The 18,107-nt window shown below is 57.2% G+C and overlaps 8 protein-coding genes across 8 annotated transcripts; 6 read left to right on the top strand and 2 right to left on the bottom strand.

Moving 5' to 3' along the window:
• Positions 1–2,034: 2,034 nt before the first annotated feature.
• UV8b_06241 (uncharacterized protein) lies at positions 2,035–3,725 on the top strand (the record flags this gene model as incomplete). The annotated part of the gene is made up of 3 exons (XM_043143738.1): positions 2,035–2,447; positions 2,528–3,341; positions 3,531–3,725. The coding sequence occupies 3 exons, from the start codon at positions 2,035–2,037 to the stop codon at positions 3,723–3,725; spliced, it is 1,422 nt and encodes a 473-aa protein (XP_042999673.1).
• A 563-nt stretch (positions 3,726–4,288) lies between these two features.
• Positions 4,289–5,973, bottom strand: UV8b_06240 (uncharacterized protein; the record flags this gene model as incomplete). Its single annotated transcript, XM_043143737.1, has 2 exons — positions 4,289–5,562; positions 5,748–5,973. The coding sequence occupies 2 exons, from the start codon at positions 5,971–5,973 to the stop codon at positions 4,289–4,291; spliced, it is 1,500 nt and encodes a 499-aa protein (XP_042999672.1).
• Positions 5,974–7,001: 1,028 nt separating this feature from the next.
• On the top strand, positions 7,002–9,178 carry UV8b_06239 (uncharacterized protein; the record flags this gene model as incomplete). The annotated part of the gene is made up of 3 exons (XM_043143736.1): positions 7,002–7,487; positions 7,643–8,983; positions 9,044–9,178. 3 exons carry the CDS (start codon positions 7,002–7,004, stop codon positions 9,176–9,178), a joined length of 1,962 nt encoding a protein of 653 aa, XP_042999671.1.
• A 980-nt stretch (positions 9,179–10,158) lies between these two features.
• On the top strand, positions 10,159–10,859 carry UV8b_06238 (uncharacterized protein; the record flags this gene model as incomplete). Its single annotated transcript, XM_043143735.1, has 2 exons — positions 10,159–10,617; positions 10,797–10,859. 2 exons carry the CDS (start codon positions 10,159–10,161, stop codon positions 10,857–10,859), a joined length of 522 nt encoding a protein of 173 aa, XP_042999670.1.
• Positions 10,860–11,096: 237 nt separating this feature from the next.
• UV8b_06237 (uncharacterized protein) lies at positions 11,097–12,318 on the bottom strand (the record flags this gene model as incomplete). The annotated part of the gene is made up of 2 exons (XM_043143734.1): positions 11,097–11,708; positions 11,860–12,318. 2 exons carry the CDS (start codon positions 12,316–12,318, stop codon positions 11,097–11,099), a joined length of 1,071 nt encoding a protein of 356 aa, XP_042999669.1.
• A 1,309-nt stretch (positions 12,319–13,627) lies between these two features.
• On the top strand, positions 13,628–13,968 carry UV8b_06236 (uncharacterized protein; the record flags this gene model as incomplete). Its single annotated transcript, XM_043143733.1, has 2 exons — positions 13,628–13,651; positions 13,738–13,968. 2 exons carry the CDS (start codon positions 13,628–13,630, stop codon positions 13,966–13,968), a joined length of 255 nt encoding a protein of 84 aa, XP_042999668.1.
• A 38-nt stretch (positions 13,969–14,006) lies between these two features.
• Positions 14,007–15,243, top strand: UV8b_06235 (uncharacterized protein; the record flags this gene model as incomplete). Its single annotated transcript, XM_043143732.1, has 7 exons — positions 14,007–14,039; positions 14,121–14,128; positions 14,282–14,322; positions 14,500–14,532; positions 14,612–14,726; positions 14,832–15,013; positions 15,089–15,243. 7 exons carry the CDS (start codon positions 14,007–14,009, stop codon positions 15,241–15,243), a joined length of 567 nt encoding a protein of 188 aa, XP_042999667.1.
• Positions 15,244–16,338: 1,095 nt separating this feature from the next.
• UV8b_06234 (uncharacterized protein) lies at positions 16,339–17,412 on the top strand (the record flags this gene model as incomplete). Its single annotated transcript, XM_043143731.1, has 1 exon — positions 16,339–17,412. The coding sequence occupies one exon, from the start codon at positions 16,339–16,341 to the stop codon at positions 17,410–17,412; it is 1,074 nt and encodes a 357-aa protein (XP_042999666.1).
• Positions 17,413–18,107: the final 695 nt, after the last annotated feature.

The raw sequence follows: 18,107 nt of genomic DNA, 5'->3' as shown, positions 1-18,107 counted from the left end.
ATCTTAGGTAGCCAGGGGTTTGACAGGTAGGTCATGATTGCAATAATTAAGAGGCTTGAGGACTGTTGAACGCCAACAGACTGATGTGGCCATTTCAAAGGGGAAAAAAAAATAAACAAGTAAAAAGGAAAAAAAAAAAAAAAAAAAAAAAAAAAAAAGAGGGGTACTGCCAGGAGGTGCATAGGAAAGTGTCCTGCTGTGACGGTAAAAGACTGCTACAAGTCACAAAGGCAGCGCCGCAGCACCTTGGCTGGATTTGAACTCCATGGTTTACGGTCTACCAATGCCCGCCCGAGTCAGCGGCTGTCACAACGGCTGTCACAACGGCTGTCACGACGGCTGCTACCAGACAACGGGGCAGTCACGTCACAGGAGTGGGGGTATGTGGCGCGCCAACCTGAGGCATCTAGGAGGTACCAGACCCAAGAGTATTGCATTCCCTAGCTCTCCTAGCCCGTGGAAAGGCCTTTTATACTTGCATCAAACGTGAGCATGTTTATGCCGCTTACATCACTGGCTACTCCGCACAGCCATGCCGGCCTTTGGAGCACGCCAACTTGCTGCATCAATGCTGAGCTGGAGGCATCGGCTGCCAGTGACGCGCGCGACAGACGGCCACACGGACAGGCCCCACCAAAGTGGCGGGGTTTGACGCGGCTGCCGGCCAAATCGTACGATCTGCCAGGGCGGGACAGAAGAGGTGGGGTGACTATTATACGGGCGGGCTGCAGGTGCCAGCATCGTCGGCGGGGTCCTCGAAAGTCAGGCCACTTCTCGCAAACGGGCCTGCATGATGGGCTACGGGGTAGTCCGTACATCGGCGTCCACCCAGAGGGCTTCTCATCAATTCATCCTGTTTTCGATGGCTTCGTACATGTACTCAGTATCAGTAACTATCAGTCACTCGCACTTGCACCCTGACTCAAACGAATCAAAAGATGGCGCTGGATACGCTGTTGCTGGGTTTTATCACTTTCCGTAACCGTCCTCTGCTATCCTCTAACCTACCTAACCTACCTACCTACCTTACCTACCTAGTACCCAGTCGCCCAGTCCGGCCCGAGCTGAACTTTTTTCCTTTGCCCCTTATTTTCTCATTTTCTCATTTTCTCATATTCTCATATTCTTTTTTTTCTTCTCTTCTTCTCTTTTCCATTTGCTGTTTATCTGCTGCTTGATGCGGTGGGTGGCCTAGCACGGGCACGGCCCATTGGGCATACCACCACATACATGCAGAACCCGTTGACGACATACGGCATACCCAGGGTACCTGTACCGTCAGCGCGGATAGTGGGACCCAGCACAGATCATTGAATCCCATTGGAAATGGTGGTGAGGTCAATGGTGGCATTCGGAGTTGACCCTTTCCAATTGTTCCTGTGCCAGCTGCGGGACGGGCAGGACCGGAGTCGAACAGCTGGCTGGCTGCTGGAGAGTCCTGTGACTCGACTCCTGCCAGTCAAGGCGCCGCCGAAGCGAAAACGAAAGACCAGACGCATTGAAAGCAGCCAGGCTTCTATCAGTCTCTGACCTGTCGCTCGCAGCTCCATGGCGTCGGCTGCTTTTCTTCTCGTGCATCACCACTGCCTACCTACCTTAGGTCTGGTACTTAGGTATTGTTGGTGCTCTCCTTGCTCGATTCTGCCCAAGATTTGCACTCGCGGCCTCCCTGACCCCTTTGCCAGAGGGACATCTGCCGTCTGCATCCAGAAACCAGTTCCCCGTTTGGATCTTCGACCCATCTTGTAGCTTGTTGAGCTCATGGTAGGGTATCAAGTGGGCTTTTCGTCATCACACCTTCTAAATTGTCACCAACACCACCAAGCGCAAACCTCGCCCTCAGCGGTGGCACCATTCTTCTGGAGAGACATCTTGTCCGGGAATATCCGAGTCTTGGCAGGTTGCTTCTTGCGCGTATAATTGCCATCGTCAGCATTCGACTTTGCGATCCCCCAACCTCTGTGCCCCAGCTGATATAGTTGGGGTGGGCTTTGACAAGTGATATCTCTTCCCGCCTCGTTTTCTGTTGCAGCCATGTATGAGCCTGCCATGGGAGCGCATCCGGACACCATAATGAATCAACAAGACACGTCATCAGCAAGACAAACGGTACAAGACGCGCCGGCTTGGTCTGGGGCATCTGCGAGCTTGAACCATTTTGACTTCGCCTCCGCTCCGTCCAGTGTTTCAATGCCATCCTTCGATCCCGCAATCAATGCACTTGCCGATCTATCATTCACACAACCGCCGGCGACTTCCATGCCCGAAGAGCAGCCAGGCGTCTTTCAACCCAGGGATTTACACGACAAGAAGAGAATAAAGGTTGAGCCGGATATACCCGCATTGGACTCTATAGATTATTGGCTCTCGTTCGACGATGATCTTGACAACATGGGCAGCTTTGAGATTGACTACTCCAAGCGGCTGGAATCTCTCCCACAAAATAGGTTGGCAGCCAAGAACATGCTTTTCCTTCGAAAACCTCACCATCCTTTTGGGCTCTCGGGACTAACGCAGATCCTTGCAGATCCGGCCTGATGACGGAAATTATGCCTGGCCTTGGCACCGGACTGTATACTACAGCTCCCGCGCCTTTCAGAGAGGAGGATTTCTTCGACGATAGTGCCTTCGAGCAAGCCCTCTCCGAGGACGAGGAAATGTTTGAGACAACAGACGAGGTCGATGACGGATCGACGCAGCCTGGCGAGACATTGGCGTCTCGGCAGTATATCGAAAACGACCCCGCCGGCTTCAAAACCCCCCCAACTCTAAACAAATCGCAGCCTGGCCTGCTCCCTACCTCCAGCACGGCGACAGATGACCCGAGGCATGTGGGGAAGAATGCCTGCGCTCAGAGCTCCGATGCCCATGAGCAGCGGCGAATGCTTGAGGAAGCTCTGAACTCGGGGAGGATACCTGGAGCATTGCTCCCACCAAACGGATTTGGGATCGGCTTCGGCGCGGGCATGGGGTGCAGACCATCGCAAGAACGGGGAAAACGGCCAGCGAGTCAGCATGTCCAACCTGCGAAAAGCCAACCAAGGCCAATACGCGCCAAAGATGGCAATGAATCCGATGAAGCCGACTCCAAAAAGCAGACGAGGCCAGCCGCCACAGCCAGAGCGAGCTCGTCCAAGAGAGCCGGACCCTCGGGGCAGCCCAAACCCAGGCCTGCCGACAGAATAGCCCACAATGATGTCGAGCGGAAATATCGCACCAACCTGAAGGACAAGATTTCCGAGTTGCGCGCTGCCGTCCCAGCCTTGCAAGCCTCCAGCCGCGACGGGGAACCAGAAGGCGGCTCCGCAGGAGGCCAGCGAAGCGGTGTCAAGATAAGCAAGGTGGGTGTAAAGCTTTATATCTCCTTTGTATGTAGTGCCAAGCACTTTCAGAAAAAACAACGCGGCAGCAGACGCCACGCAAGTCTCGGACGTAACCCCACGTTAGATCAGTTCCGGTTTCTCTCTCACCATCGGCAAAGCGAGAAATATCACAAAGCTTATTTTTTTTCATCTCTCTCTATCTCATAGGGCACCGTCTTGACGACGGCAACTGAATATATTCATCATCTCGAGGCTAGGAATAGGGCCATTGCCCAGGAACATCAGCAACTCGCGCGGAGACTGCAAGCTTTGGAGACGCTCCTCAAAGGCGTGGGTCGACCAGGCGACAAGATGATGCCGAATTACAGCATGACGCTCTTCGACCCGCGGGGATTCTGTTGAGGCAGATTTCGGGGCCATGGGAAGAAAACGCCCTTCCTTCTCTCACTCGCAGTATACCCAAGTCACGAGCCAAAACAAGAAGAGAAAAAGAGAAGAAGCGGCAAAAAAGAAGAATACATGCTAGGATGTGGGATCGTAAAACCCTCGACATGCAAAGAGACGCCAGCGTGGAATGGAGTTTGGGACAGCTCTGGCATTCCCTGTGAGGTAGGTAGTATTGCGGCGCAAGCGTTGGCATGAAGGGCGTTTTGGCTTTTTTTTTTCTTCTCCATCCCTGCCTTGTCTGCGAAATGAATCCAATGATGGTGTATTTTCAACAGGGGACTTTGGCAGATGGAGGGCAAACGTGGATATACAGCGATACTATCATGTGGTAGCGGAGCGTGGCACTACGGACGTGGGGAAAAGAATACGACCCGGGAATGATTTGTAGATTTGTACTATTTCCCTTTCTTTTTCTTTTTTTTTTTGTGTTTTAGGAGACCGATGAATCACCGCTCACAACTCGAGTCCTTCCAGCCCAGCCGTCCGCAAACAGCTCATATATCCAGTTCAGCGTGCGCTCACTGCCGCAGGGCCTCAATATCGTCCACCTCTTTGACAGCCTCTGTGGTGAGAATAAACGGCGAGTCTTGGTCGACACAGATGCTGTCTTCGATGCGGATACCCATGCCGTGGAAGTGCTTCGGCCACTGGTCGTCGCGGGGGACGTAAACCCCAGGCTCGATGGTCACGCAGTGCCCCCGCCGCAGCGTCTCCCTGCGGCTGTATCCCGGACAGTCGTGCACATCCAGCCCGATGTAGTGGCCGACATGGTGGGGGAACAGCCGGCCAATGCTGCGCGAGTCGACGTCGAAGCCGAGGGCCTGCAGCTGGTCCGCAAGCCCGCGGGCCGTGGCGCCGTGGATGTCCTCGAGCGACATGGCGGCGCTCTCCCGGCACAGCGCGACGCTTGAGCGCTGGACCCGGAGCACGGCCTCGTACAGATCGCGCTGCGCGGCGCTGAACTTGCCCGAGACGGGCCACGTCCTCGATATGTCGGTGATGTAGGCGCCGTACTCGCCGCCGGCATCCACGAGGACCAGCTCGCCGTCCTCGAGCGTGTTGTTGTTGACGGTGTAGTGGATGCAGTTGGCGCGGTCGCCGCCCGCGACGACGGGGATGTAGGCGGGGCCGTCGCAGCCGTTCAGGACGAACTGGTGGTCCAGGAAGGCGTGCAGGTGCTTCTCCCTCATCCAGCCGCGCCGCATGGCCTCGGTGACGGCTCGGCCGGACATTTGGCCCGCCTTGCGCATGTTGGCCACCTCGGCCGCGCTCTTGACCACCCGCAGCTTGTTCAGCAGCGGATGCAGCGGCAATCGCGCCGGCTGGCCCGGCTCCTTGCCGGACAAGAGGCTCCACGGCAGGTTCTTGCGGGGGTCTTGGGCGGGCTGGCTGTCGGTGTACACCAGACGAGCGGATTGGAGCAGGTCTCGCAGAACACGATCCACGCAGTCTACTGAGTAGGCTTCATCGGCGTTGAAGACGTCGGCGGCGGCTTCAACCCCGTTGCGGTACCCGTTCCACTGCTCATCTTTGGGGTCCTTGCGCTTGACAAACATGTGCAACGTGTAATCACCCCAGTTGGGACCCGTCTTTTCAATGACGGCGACAGCGTCATCCTCATTCCAACCAGTCAGCCAGAGGAAATTCGACTCTTGTCTGTAGGGGTGGAAAACTGCGCCGGACTTGTACTGGACTGGAGCGGCATGGAGTACCGCCACGCTGCCCTCCGACATGGACTTGGCAAGAGCTGCCCTGCGGTCGGCATACTCGTGCGCAGTGATACCGGGCGTGACTGGGATGCAAAAAGATGATCAGTCATACGGAGCATTTGGCAGTCTTGTCGTTGTTGTTGTTGCAAAGTCAAGGGGAAGAAGGAAAAAAAAAAACAGTCGCAGGCGCAGACCATCCGAGTGATGAAACAATCGGCATAGGCAAAAAGATCGAGTCATGAAGAGAGAGGGTGATGGATATCCTTACGTTCTCCGGCTTTGAGAATATGAGGGTGAGTCTCGTAAACGGGTTGGCCAAACTTGAGGTCTGCAGCAGACACGACGGCACCCCCAGAATAGCATCTATACCGAGGGCAAGAATACACTGCAGAAGGGCTGTTTATTGAAGGCTCTCTCGTCGGTCGCGGAGCCCTGCTCGGCCTGGTGGTGCGTGGAACTGACCAGCTCCGAGTTGGGAGTCGTGGGAACCTCATTTCATAGGTGTGAGTGTGAGGTGATCTTGTTCGGGGATCACGAGGGGCGGCATCTGCATACTCTGCAGAACGAATGGTGCGCTACCGAGTACGCGAGGAGCTCGTCAAGTTGACTCGGTAGAGGCTGCGGCCAGCCCTCGCATGCGATGCTGGATTCAACGGCTTTCGAGATGCTTTGGCGTGGTGAGCGCGGCGTTCTGTTGTGTCGGCAAAACCGACCGGTCAACACTGTGCTCAGCAGGTCTTGAGGGTAAGCCAAGAGGGACGCAAGTGTCCTGCAGACAAGACCATGGCTTGAAGAGACGGGAGCGTGACGACGTCAACTCCATTCAAGACGGGGAGGAAAAAGGAGCAGCGCTGGCTGCTGTGTGCAACGGAGAAGGCGATGAATGGATTCTGCCGAGTTTGTGGGGAGACTTGACCACTGGCCGGCCGCTGACCGGCCGCTGACCGACCGCTGACCGCCCACCGTCCGACCTACACACGTGACCACTGCGGAGGCGAGGCACAGGCAGGCAAGGCCAAGGCAAGGCAAGGCAAGTCAGGGCTGGCCCATCCGTTGCTGGTGCGGCGGGTTGGCCCGTGCGTGTTTTTTGGAGCCTCGCCCAACTGGGCATAGCGCTGTTATGTCAAGCGCGAAGGGCTCCATCAACACCACAACCACAGCTCGACCCAGCACGACTTTCCTTCCCTTTCCTCAACCCACCAGGTTCCCTCGACGTCCAACCACCAACCACAGCTCAAGCTGTCGATAGAGGTCCCCCGTTACCCCTCCCGTGAGGCATCTCTTGACTTTTCCAATGCTCTCCTAGCATTCATTACGTCTCGTCCCAAGAGTTTGCTGTTCTCGACGTGTACCCGCCCGCCAACACGTCGCGTGCTCGCCACGGACCCAGCCCTCACTAGCCCTCTCTGCTCGGCTCGCCCGTGCTCTTGGCGTGACCCAGCCCGCAACAACTTCTCGACGACAGTCTCCGGGTCACGCTCTGGTCGGTTCACTTCCAGAGGCATGCCCGGCGGAGGATTTTATGGCCACTATATCTCTATCTGCTACGCCTGCCCCAATCGCGGCCATGGCCTCACGGCGGGTGCCGCTGGCAAGTAACCCCAATGTTGCAAACTCGCCTTTGAGAGGCCACGCATCTCTCCACGCCTATGCAAAGCAGAAGCGGTCCTTTGCCAATATCCAACGCGAAGAAGCCTACGGCCAACCCCCGCCAGTCAAGAAGCAGGCTCTCGAGAATGGGGCCCAGCGTGCTGTCCGCTCACCATCCAAGGCCGCCCGTCACCCACCAGTGTTGGTGCAGCGTTCCGCCGCCCGCCCAGCCCTGAAGGACCGATCCAGCAAGTCGTCGACACAGCCTGCTTCACGTCCAGTGCAGCATGTCGACACCGAGAGGGAGGCTTGGAAAAAGCATCACCGGACCAAGTTTCCTAAAATGGTGTTTTACTTTGAGAGCATACCTGATGATGTCCGAGCAAAGTTGACCAAGCGAGTCACCTACCTGGGCGCTGTAAGTTTAACCTTTTTTTTTTTTTTTTCGTTCCCGTTTTCCTTGCCTGTTCTTTTTGTTTCCGTTTTCCTTGTCCGTTCTTTTTTCTTTTTTATTTTTCTTTGCATTCTTAAAGGCCTGAGTACCTTGCTGACGCGTGGTTTGTTTAATCGCAGCGCCAAGAGCCCTTCTTCTCCATTGACGTTACTCATGTTGTAACAACCCGTGCGATACCTCCCGAGAAGCCTGAAATCGGTCACGAAGAGAACCCGGAGCCTGAGCATCAAGGAGCTGGAGAGCAGCCTCAAACCATCAACCCCTCTCTGCTGGATCGAAACAAGGTTGCCGCTCGGCGTAAGCTTCTTTTTGACTTTCGGCAGACGCTTACGCCATCGCACCAGAATGATGACCCTGCTCGACGGACAAGAGGAGCCCGCAACAATGACGTTCTCCACAAGGCTAGAGAGATGGGCAAGAAAATCTGGTCCCTGGACAAGTTCCAGAACATGCTGTCGGTGCTGTTGGAGTCGGAACAACCTGGTAACTTGTCCATCAAGGCAAGCTGTTCCCGAAGTCATTACGGAATCACAAAGGGGCCACATGAACCGAATCTACTTCAACTGCTGCATAATGAGCGAATCAATGGGCCGTCGGACCGCGACCCTACCGCCATCAACCGTGAGCTGGTCTACTTCAAGGGGCCTTATATCTACGTCTGGGACATGGACGAGAAGTACAAGCCCATCATGGTTCGGGAGTATGCCAAAGTCGTCCACAAGATGGATGGTGAATGGCCTCAATTCCGCAGTGTGGGCAACGGACGGTGCCCGTTTGTGGAAGAAGTTGAGCTGCCCGACAAGGAGCAAGGCCACACTCGCGAGCGAGAGAAGGCTCGTGTTGTCAAGCGAGACGACGCAGTTCCTACGCTGAAACCGCCGGAGGTTCCCATGCCAAAGCCCGTTACCGGAAAGCGAACCTTGACAGAGATGGAAGACGGCCACAATCGTGTCGGACCAGCCGCTGCGGCAGACGTTTTCAACCCGGCCAAGGCTGCTCTTTCAAAGCAGATGGAACTGAGGCCCCAGAACGCCTTCACCAGCCGTGCGGAAAGCGCTAGGCTGCTTGCTGGCGAACCTGTTGCTTCGGGTATGCAGCCGTCCAACGTGACGTCGGCCATTCGCTCCCAGATGATTTCCTCCACTTCTGGCATCAATGGTGGCAAGGCTGGAACAAGCAAAGAGGTCCATGGCCTGCAAAGGAAGGTGCTGCAAAAGACGAATGCTGGGTCCCACGATGTCAGTTCTCGCCGCCTTGCTGAAGTCTCCATAGACGTTGCATCTAGTCGATCGACAAACATGGGCCGCCCCACGTCTAGACCTGTTCAACCTCTCGAGGACGAATCCCAAAGAACGGATGGAAGGGACAAGAGGTCATCCGCCCCACCGCTCAAAAGCAAGCGGGATCTAAAACCAGGCTATTGTGAAAACTGCCAGGACAAGTTTAGAGACTTTGACGAGGTATGTGAGATTCGAAGCTTGTACGATTGTGAGCTGTTGTCACACTAACACTTTGCCCAGCACATCATGTCGCGAAAGCATCGCAAATTTGCTGACAATGACGAGAACTGGGCCGAGCTCGATCACCTACTCGACCAGCTCAAGCGTATGCCCAAGTATGGTCCGGGTGACTCTGACGACGACGATGGTTGGTGAAGCCGAAATACACCTTTGTCAAGTCATGGGAGCCCATAGCATTGCCATTGCCATCTATACAAAGCGCTCTTGACAGTTGCCCAAACCCAACATGACCCAGCTCACAGTCGAAATCCCTCGCCACATGTCCCTTGATATTCAGCCTCTTTGTGTCTCACTCGGACGCGGGTTGCCTGCGACTTGCATTCCTCTTTTTTGTTTTTCCTACCCTCCCGCTTTCAACTTGGATGACGACATCTCGATCCAACGTCGGACTGGATCTGATCTGTCCGACATGAGATGTCCTTCTGATTGAACGACTTTTGTGGATCATATTATTTCCTTATTTTTTACCTACCTGCTCTACATCATGAATTGCATGCAAGTCGGCGCAAGCGTCATGGCTAGTCATTATTATCATGTGCTTTTTTCTTCTTTTCAGACCGTCACATCATGGCACGGCGTTTTTTTTTCTTTTTAAATTCTTTCATTAACATACTTTTACCTTTTTTTTTTTTTTTTTTTTTTTTTTTTTTTCACTCTTCATTTCTTGAAAATAACAAGGTATCGTTTAAGTACTAGAGGCTGTATCAAGTTTCGGAGAATTGTGACGTGGGACAGGACACGACGGATGAAGGGACGGGTTTGCGGAGATGCAAGACAGTACAAACGAAACAGATGACTTTGGGTGAAATAGCAGTGTCTGTCTGGGCATATACTTGCGACTTGATGTATATACATACATTTTGCATGTAACAGTAACGAAATAACATTACTGACATGTGGTGGCTCTCAACCCTGATTGATAATGTATGGCATCATCTGGTATGGAGCGTTGGGGCGGGTATGATACAGTGTCTGCATGGTGCCACACTGTCTCCACTCAGACGTCGGCCGTCGGCGTCTTGAGGAGCCTCAGTCTTTAACACTTTGCAGCCGTATTCAGTCTGTGAACCAGCCCGTCAGTTCCAGCCCCGTCGTTTCCGGCCCAAGCGAAAAAAATGGAAAACAACCAAACTTCCTCATCGCCCAACCTCGCTGAACGCGGACAAGGACACGGACACGGACGCGGGCCCAGCCCCAGCCGCCCCTCAGCACCGTCGCCTGGACTGGCGTCGCCTGCCCCGGAAGACGACGACGTCTCGGACAGAGCCTCCCCCAAGCTCCCGCTCACCATGAGCGCCTCCGTCATGCTCGCCGACCTACCCAGGGACGCGGCGGCCGCGCTGCAGAGCGTCGGCGGCTTCGCGCCAGACAAGGTGGTGGTCAGGCTCAAGCCGGTGGGGTCGGCGCCGCGGCTGGCGCAGGACGTGTGCAAGATCAGCGCGGCGAGGCGGTTCGAGGAGGTGGTGCGGTATCTGCGGAGGAAGCTGCGGTGCAGGGAGACGGACAGCGTGTTTCTGTACGTGAACAGCGCGTTTGCGCCGAGCTTGGACGAGGTGGTTGGGAATTTGCACCAGGTGAGTGGGGGGGAGAGGGGGCAGAGGGCGTGGCTGGCTGTGAGGATAATGCTGGCTCGGAGGGGTGAGGATGCTGGCTGCGGTGGTGGTTTGGGGAATGGCTCGAGCGAGCAGGGCGAGCAGAGCAGTTGCGGCACGGAGAGTCGTGGTCCGGCTTCGCTGACGTGGCGTGACTATAGTGCTTCAAGAACGCGCAGGATCAGCTTGTGGTTGCGTACTCTATTACGCCGGCCTTTGGCTAATAAAGGCGGTGTTGCGTATCTATCTATGGTGGATCTATTATACCCAGGCTTTATTCGACATGCGAGCCGCCCTTGACGACGCCGACGATGCAGTGCAATGCGGCAGAACAAGACAGAATGCAACGAGGAAGAAGAAAAATGCGCCGAAAAAAAAAAAGACGCGAATGAAGGAAGAAAATAAAAAAACCACCCCCAATCATGTCCGTTGCCCCGACTCCCCATGTAGCTTTCGGCCCGTCATATCTCTTTGACAGCCTTCTCAAACGCATCAAACTCGTCCTGCGGCATCGGATAGGTGTGTTCTGGGGCAGGATAGGCCCGGTTCTTGACGTCTTCCCGGTACGCCTCAATGGCCTTTATTGCCTCGCCCCAGACGTCGCCGTACTTCTTGACAAACTTGGGCAGGTACCTCCCGGGGGGGAAGTTGCCCGTCATGTCCGTCTGGACGAGGACTTGCCCCGAGCAGCCGGCGCCGGCGCCGATCCCGATGGTGGGAACGGACAGCTTGTCCGTCAGCAAAGCAGCCACCCCGGCGGGGACGGCCTCGATGACGACGGCGAAGCAGCCGGCTTCCTGCACAGCCAAGGCGTCTTGGAGGACCGCCACGGCGTCACGGCAAGTCTTGCCCTGCACGCGGAATCCGCCCAGGGCATTCTGCCGCTGAGGAGTGAGGCCGACGTGGCCGAGGACAGGAATGCCTGCGGCGGTGATCTTGCGGATGGTAGGTGCCATGTCCCGGCCACCCTCCAGCTTGACGCCCTGGACACGGCCCTCCTTGACGAAGCGAATGGCCGTGGCGAGTCCTTGCTCCGGAGCAATCTCGTACGAGCCCATGGGAAGATCGCCGACCTGGATGAAAGAAATTGATGCGGGTTAGCGGGAAAAAAAAAAAAAAAAAAAAAAAAAAAAAAAAAGAGGCCTTCCCCCTTGATGTTGCGTCGACGCGGGGGACCGACGATGGCAGAGGGGGAGGCCGAAAAAAAGGACGTCGGAAACTTGCAGTGAAAGCGCTCTTGGTCGCCCTCGCCACCGACCGGCAGTGCAGCAGCATCTCCTCGACCAAGACCTCGCTGGTGTCTTCCATGCCCAAGGCGACCATGGCTAAGCTATCGCCGACGAGGACGACGTCGACGCCGGCGTGGTCGGCAACGTGGGCGCTGGGGAAGTCGTGCGCGGTAATCACGGTGATGGGCTCGCCCTTGCTGTAGAGACTGGCCAACGTGCCCAGGGTGACCTTCTTTCGGCGATTGGCTGGCGCGGCGCCCATGGGCGAGTGGGAGCTTCGCCTGGCGAGGCAGACGGGGAGGCCAGCAGCCCATGTCGAGGGCGGGCGGGAACCGGCGGGAAGCGAAGATGCAAGCGAGGCGCGATGATGCAGGGACAGCCTGGCCGAGGGGCTGGTTCGCGATAGCCAGGCAGAGCGAGCGCACGACCGTGCAAAGGGAGCGATGCACGACATGGGGGGGGTTGATTCGGGGGGGGTTTGATCCGGGGGAGAGGTTCGGAATTTTTTTTATGAGCGATGCGATGCGCAAGCGCGAGTCGAAGCAAGGTGGGTGGGTGCAGAGGTATGTAGGTTGGCGGGTAGGTACCTGCAGCGCCGGACGGGATACCTGTCTGGACACGGAGACGCAGCCGACGCGACAAGTAAAGGACAAGTACCCAAGCACGCACCCGATGCGATCGGCCCTGGCCCTGTGTTGTCGAGGCCCTCTTGTGTCGAGCTCTGTGTCGAGGCGAGGCGAAATTTATTTCACGCGGAAGCAGCAGATGCGAGGATTTCCGTCGCGCGACTGGCGAAACAAACAGGTTGAAGGGAGGAGAATGCGCGGCCCTCGAATTGGGCGGAAGCCAGCGGATTTTTCTACTACATTGGCCATGATGGTTTTTACGTTGTAGAATTGAGTCTCTACGGCGATTTTTTTTTTTTTTTTCCCTTTTTCCCTCTCTTGGGAAGAAGGGGGGGGGGGGGGCCCCCGTAATAGATGCCAATCCCGGTTGGCCCGTTCGGCCGGGGCGAGCGAGCGGCCCCACAGCAGGGTGGGTGTAAGTAAGTGTTGCGCTGGGCTGTGCTGTGCTGTGGTGAGCTGGGCCGGGCTGGGCCGGGCTGGGCTGGGCTGGGCTGGGCTGTGCTGTGCTGAATATTGTGGACAGGCGCATGGCGGATCCGTGCTTTGCGCAAGTGAGCTCAGGGCAGGTGAGCCGCCGACGACCAGATGGACAGATTGACGGAACGCCTTGGCATCTGGAGAGAAGGGAGCAAACGGGTGGTCGGTCTGGCGTGCCCGGGAAAGGCGAGGGCCAGGTCGCGGCGGGCGGCGGGCGGCGGGCGGCGGGCGGCGGGAGAGCAAAAGTGCCGAGGCAACGTCAATCTGCGTGGTGCTGCGTGGTGCTGCGTGCATCTGCTGCGTGCGTGGTGCGGCTGCGTGTGGCGGGTGCCGAGGCTGTCGGTGCCGACCAGCGAGAGGCAAGGTGGGGCCGGCGCGGCGTTACGTGCTCCCGATGGGGCCGAGTCTGTGCTGCATCAGTCACCAGTGCATAATGTCAATTCAATTCCCTTGTGCTTCATTTGTTCGCAGCGCAGCAGCAGCAGCAGCAGCAGCAGCAGCAGCAGCAGCAAGCAAGACCAGCCGTCAACTGCTTTTCCGAGCCGCGGCCCACACCCCACTTCATCAAGACCATCGAGACAACTCGTTCTGCACGCTACAGTACGGACGTACATACCCAGCCATCCACGTCTCCATTCCTGTCGGCTGTTGCATCTGGTCATGGTACCACTTACGTACGGTCTGGTACTACCACCCCCACCCCACCCCACCTTGGCCCTCGTCCCGCCGTCCCACCCTTTTGGTTCATGGCCTCACGCCTTCTCCCCAAGTCGACTGCCTCACCTTGCCCAACCAACAACCCTTGCCTCCCGTCGACAACTTTGTACCCGACTTTCCAAGCACGCTGCTCCATCTCCCGTCCGTCCGCTATTCTTCGTTCCATCGCCGTCTTCCGCGAGACAACTTCATCCCCCCGCTTGTTCAAGATAGATAATTCCAGCTTGCTGCTTGCTGCTTGCCGACGTTGGCCGTCGCCCCCGGTCCGCGGAGTCTTTTTCTGAGCTCGATTTCTGCTACGCGCGCAAGCATCCTGCCAACCATGAGTAGCCCACGCCGCAGAATCGAAACAGATGTAAGCCAGACCGAGCCTGTCTTGTTTTGCCGTCATCGCGTAGCCGCTGGCCCTCGGGTTGCTGATTTCTCTCCGACGCAGGTCATGAAGTACGCCGCCGCGTTGCCGAATGCACGCTCTTGCAGCCGTTCTGTTCGTGACGAGACATGAGACATATGTACTGACTTGACTCTCCAGGATGTACGATGGTTCCTCTGGCTTGTCTGTGCGGCTTGAACGGGGACGATGCTGACCGTGCCAAGGCTCATGAGCGACTACGAGGTAACTCTGGTCAACGACAACAGTGCGTTGACGCACCCGCCGCGTTGGATTCTCATTTCATGCCTGCTGACGTGGCCTAGTGTGAGAACCGATCCGATCCGAGCCGAACCGAACCGAACTGAACTGAACCGCGCCGTGGCTCAATCATCAACTTGCGATCCTTGGTGAACCCCCTTCTGATTTTAATTGTACAGGCAAGAGTTCTTTGTCCGGTTCAAGGGCCCAGCCGAGAGTGAGTGATTGTTCTTGTCCGCTGCCCACACCATTTCTCGTCGAGCAGGCTTAGTAACCATCTCCTCCCGACAACGCAGCTCCCTTCGAGGGCGGCCTCTGGAAAGTGCACGTCGAGTTGCCAGACACCTACCCATACAAGTCTCCCAGCATCGGTTTCGTCAACCGCATCTTTCACCCAAACATCGATGAGCTGTGAGTGGACACCTGGCGGATGCCGCAAGGAGGATTCAAAGAGGCGGGGGGGGAAACACAGAGCCATCTTCATCGGGATTACTGAGACGACGCCAACCGCGATAGGTCCGGATCTGTCTGCTTGGACGTCATCAATCAAACCTGGTCACCGATGTTCGATATGATCAACATCTTTGAAGTCTTCCTCCCACAACTTTTGCGCTACCCGAATCCCACCGATCCACTCAACGGAGAAGCTGCCGCATTGTTGATAAGAGAACCCAAGAGTTATGACGCCAAGGTAAAGGGTAAGTGGCGCGCGGCCCCCCCCCACGGTCCTGCCCGTCAGTGACAACTGGCAACTAACGCCTGCCGTGATGTAGAATATGTCTTGAAATACGCTACCAAGGATGCTGCCGACGAGGCGGGGGCTGAGAGCGAGGACGATGACGACATGTCATCTGTTGCCAGCTTTGGCGACGATGACGACGACGACGACGACGACGACGAACCCGCCGGGCAGATGGACGACGTATAAATAGACTCTCACTCATTCCAACGACATGATGGGGGTTTTTTCTTTTCTATCCTGCAGGCTTTTCTATGCATTTCCAGCTTCGCGGGCTACCTGTCTCTTTTTTTTCTTTCTGCTTTTTTCTGAATGGCGTCGACCGGGATTTTGAATGAACAACACACAGGGAACGTCGGGATCATGTATGAGGGTGGAGTTGCATCAGGCCTATAAATCATGGCCTTGCGACTTGTTTCCTTTGTTTCAACCCTTGTCCTTGGACTGTGACTACTTGATTCAAGCTCACATGTCCGGTCCACTCTCTCTTGAACGGCTGCCGTGCTGGAAGCGTCTTGTCCAGCTCCTTTGCCAGAACCGCCAGGGAGAGGCGTGCCCGCGATGTTGAGATGTTTCGTTTGTAGTACGGCTCCGCGGGTATGTTGGATTAGAGCCATGGTTTATATATAAGCGAATTAAAGACGGATCGCAATGGCTGCGAGGGGCTTCCAGAGCTGGTAGTTGCGTGCGAGGCGCTCTGCCCAGGTAATGGAGGCTGGCCAAGCCAAGGCGGACGATTCGAGACGCAGAGTCTGGGTCGCTGACTGGTATTTCCAGGCAGGTTTGAGAACGAGCAAGCGGGCAGGCAGTAAAAGGATGGCGTCTACGGCGCGGATGAGATGACGGATCGCAGTCTCCAGTCCAGCTTGTCGGGCTATTCCAGCTTGTCCAGCTTGTCAAGCTTGTCCAGCTTGTCCAGCTTGTCGAGTGGGGGACTGCCATTCGCCAGCCTTGTGCAGCCGGATATCAAGGTCTACGTGGCTGGCTATGTTTATATATATATATATATATATATATATACATATTGCTGAAATCCATCAGCAAGATGGGCGGTTGTGATGAAGCCTACTAGAGCCTTGGTGTGGCGTCGCAGAGGTGGCTGGGGAGGCCCCACCATGCGCCTTCATTATTCAGCAGGGCCCCAGTTGGGTCACAGAGCTTCTCCATGCATCGAGCCATCATCAAACCTCTCGAATAACAACCTGGCCTGCACATACATAAATCACTCCTTCTCCCACCACCCACCTTGACCCCTTCCACCATCGGCTTGCAACTTGCCTCGCCATGCAGGGCTTCAACATGGGACGCTACGTCCCGCCCGACGTCGAAGGAACCACCTCCGCCAACAAGCTGCACAGGAAGCACGCCCTCGGGCAGCGAGCCTCCAAGCTGGCCTCCCACGGCACCCTCACCGTCCGCTTCGAAATGCCCTTCCCCGTCTGGTGCGCGTCCTGCCCCCAGCCCACCGTCATCGGCCAGGGCGTCCGGTTCAACGCGGAGAAGAAAAAGGTCGGCAGCTACTACACCACGCCGGTATGGAGCTTCCGCTTCCGCCACGCCCAGTGCGGCGGCGCCATCGAGATGTGCACCGACCCCAAGAACACGGCCTACGTGGTCGTGCAGGGCGCCACCCGGCGCGACGTCGGCGAGGCCGCCCGCGACGGGGACGAGGCGCTGGTCGTCCTGACGGACCGGGAGCGCGAGGCGCTGCGCAGAAACGCCTTTGCCAGCCTGGAGCGGACGATCGAGGACCGGGAGCGCGCCACGGCGTCGGGGAGGAGGATCGACGAGCTGGTCGACGCGCAGGCCCGGCTGTGGGAGGACGCCTACGCCATGAACCAGAAGCTGAGGCGGGCCTTCCGCGTGGGCAGGGAGGAGAGGGAGAGGGAGGCCGCCCGGACGGAGGCGCTCAAGGACCGCATGGGCTTGGCCGTGGAGCTGCTCCCGGCGACGGAGGAGGATGCGAGGCGGGCGGCCCTGGTGGACTTTGGGCTCGGCGAGGAGGGCGACGACGATGACGACGACGACAACAACAACAACGGCGGCGGCGGCGGCGGCGGGAGCGCGGTCAACAAGGCGCTGGCGAGGCCGTTGTTCGGCACGGCCCCTGCCGCCGCGGACGCGCCCCCGAGGCGCAAGGCCGACTTTGCCTCGGCCGTCGTGAGCAACACGCGCGCCGCCCAGGACCCCTTCCTGCAGAGGCGGCCGGGCGCAAAGGCGGCCAAGATCCCGGGCGTCAAGAGGAAGCGCTCCGACCCGGACCGGGCCGCGGCCGCAGGAGCGCATCCCCGCAAAGCGCCAGCCTGTTCGCGGGGACACAGCCGCCCAACGGGACTGGTCGAATACGACTCCGACTGACGGGCGCGCACTCTGGCTTTTTGCTCCTTCCTTCTCGACTGTGTGTTATCCGCACATCGGCTGTGTGTTTTCCCCGCACGACGGCCGAGACAGGCGCGCCGCGACACGGTCATGGCCCCAGCCTTTCCTTCAGCTCACCCCGCCAAAGTCGTCCACCATAACCGGCGCGGCCGGGATGCCCAGGCTGCGAAGTCTGCCGCCCAAGAGCGTCGAGAAATATATATTGCGGGCTTTACTGGTTCTCCCGGGACAGCCAGCCGAAGCACTGCAACGCAACCGGGGGGAACGCGTCGACAAAAGCACCGGCTGTGCTGCTTTTCTCCGCATAGTCGAAGCGCTGCAGCTTGGGAAACGCGTTGAGAAGCCGCACTTGAAGCACCGGCTGTGCTGGTTCTATTTCATCTTATTTTATTTTATTTTATTTTATTTTGTTTTATTTTTTTTTCGGGCGGAAGCGAAGCGGCTTTCCCTCTTGCCGGGTCGCCCGGCATGGGGACGGCATGCGCTGCCGCCTCGGCCAGCGGAGGATGCCCCAAGGACGATGTGTCGGAACGCACAGCTTGGCTGCCGGGCCGGGGGCATCTCATAGCAAAGAGGCCGGACAGGGCGCAAACCACTGCAGCGGGGGGCGGGCCGAAGGGCCCCCCAATCGATGGGACGAGCAGCGCTGTAAGAAGTGTAATGGAGAAGATTCG

Source organism: Ustilaginoidea virens, chromosome 5 (genome assembly GCF_000687475.1).
Source record: "Ustilaginoidea virens chromosome 5, complete sequence".
In the NCBI taxonomy this organism is placed as follows: Eukaryota; Fungi; Ascomycota; class Sordariomycetes; order Hypocreales; family Clavicipitaceae; genus Ustilaginoidea; species Ustilaginoidea virens.
Note: the sequence above shows the minus strand (reverse complement) of the source record. Positions and strands in the feature narration are given on the sequence as shown.